The following is a 376-nucleotide window of genomic DNA, read 5'->3' on the forward strand; positions in this document are numbered from 1 at the left end:
GCCGCCCCAGAGGCCGGACCGTCGTCTTAGGAGGAGTAGCCGCTGCCACCTCCGCCATGGAGCTGATCACCATCCTCGAGAAGACCGTGTCTCCGGGTAGGACGCGGGGGCCGGGGGTCGGGCTGAGGTGATTGGGTGGGGGGAAGGGGAGCCCTAGCTCCTCTGACCCTGTCCCCTTTCCCACTTTCCTTCCCCCCCAGATCGGCTGGAACTGGAAGCGGCGCAGAAGTTCCTGGAGCGTGCGGCCGTGGAAAACCTGGTGCGTGCCATCCCGCCGGCCCCCATCCCTCTGTCTCCTCATCCCCTGCGTGCGGGCCTTCCCGCCCTCCCGGAGGCCCAGGCCTCGGGACCCCACCCCACCCCATCCCGTCCCCCT

At 69.7% G+C, this 376-nt stretch overlaps 1 protein-coding gene across 1 annotated transcript in view; it reads left to right on the forward strand.

The window, feature by feature from the left end:
- Positions 1 to 6: 6 nt before the first annotated feature.
- KPNB1 (karyopherin (importin) beta 1) overlaps positions 7 to 376 on the forward strand; it is a 26,236-nt gene continuing 25,866 nt past the window's right edge. The window contains exons 1-2 of the mRNA XM_005861923.2: positions 7 to 96; positions 201 to 259. Coding sequence (XP_005861985.1) covers positions 57 to 96; positions 201 to 259 — 99 coding nt within the window. The 5' untranslated portion in view covers positions 7 to 56. The remainder of the gene's footprint in view (positions 97 to 200; positions 260 to 376) is intronic.

This window comes from Myotis brandtii, unplaced genomic scaffold (assembly GCF_000412655.1).
Source record: "Myotis brandtii unplaced genomic scaffold, ASM41265v1 scaffold157, whole genome shotgun sequence".
Taxonomy (NCBI): Eukaryota; Metazoa; Chordata; class Mammalia; order Chiroptera; family Vespertilionidae; genus Myotis; species Myotis brandtii.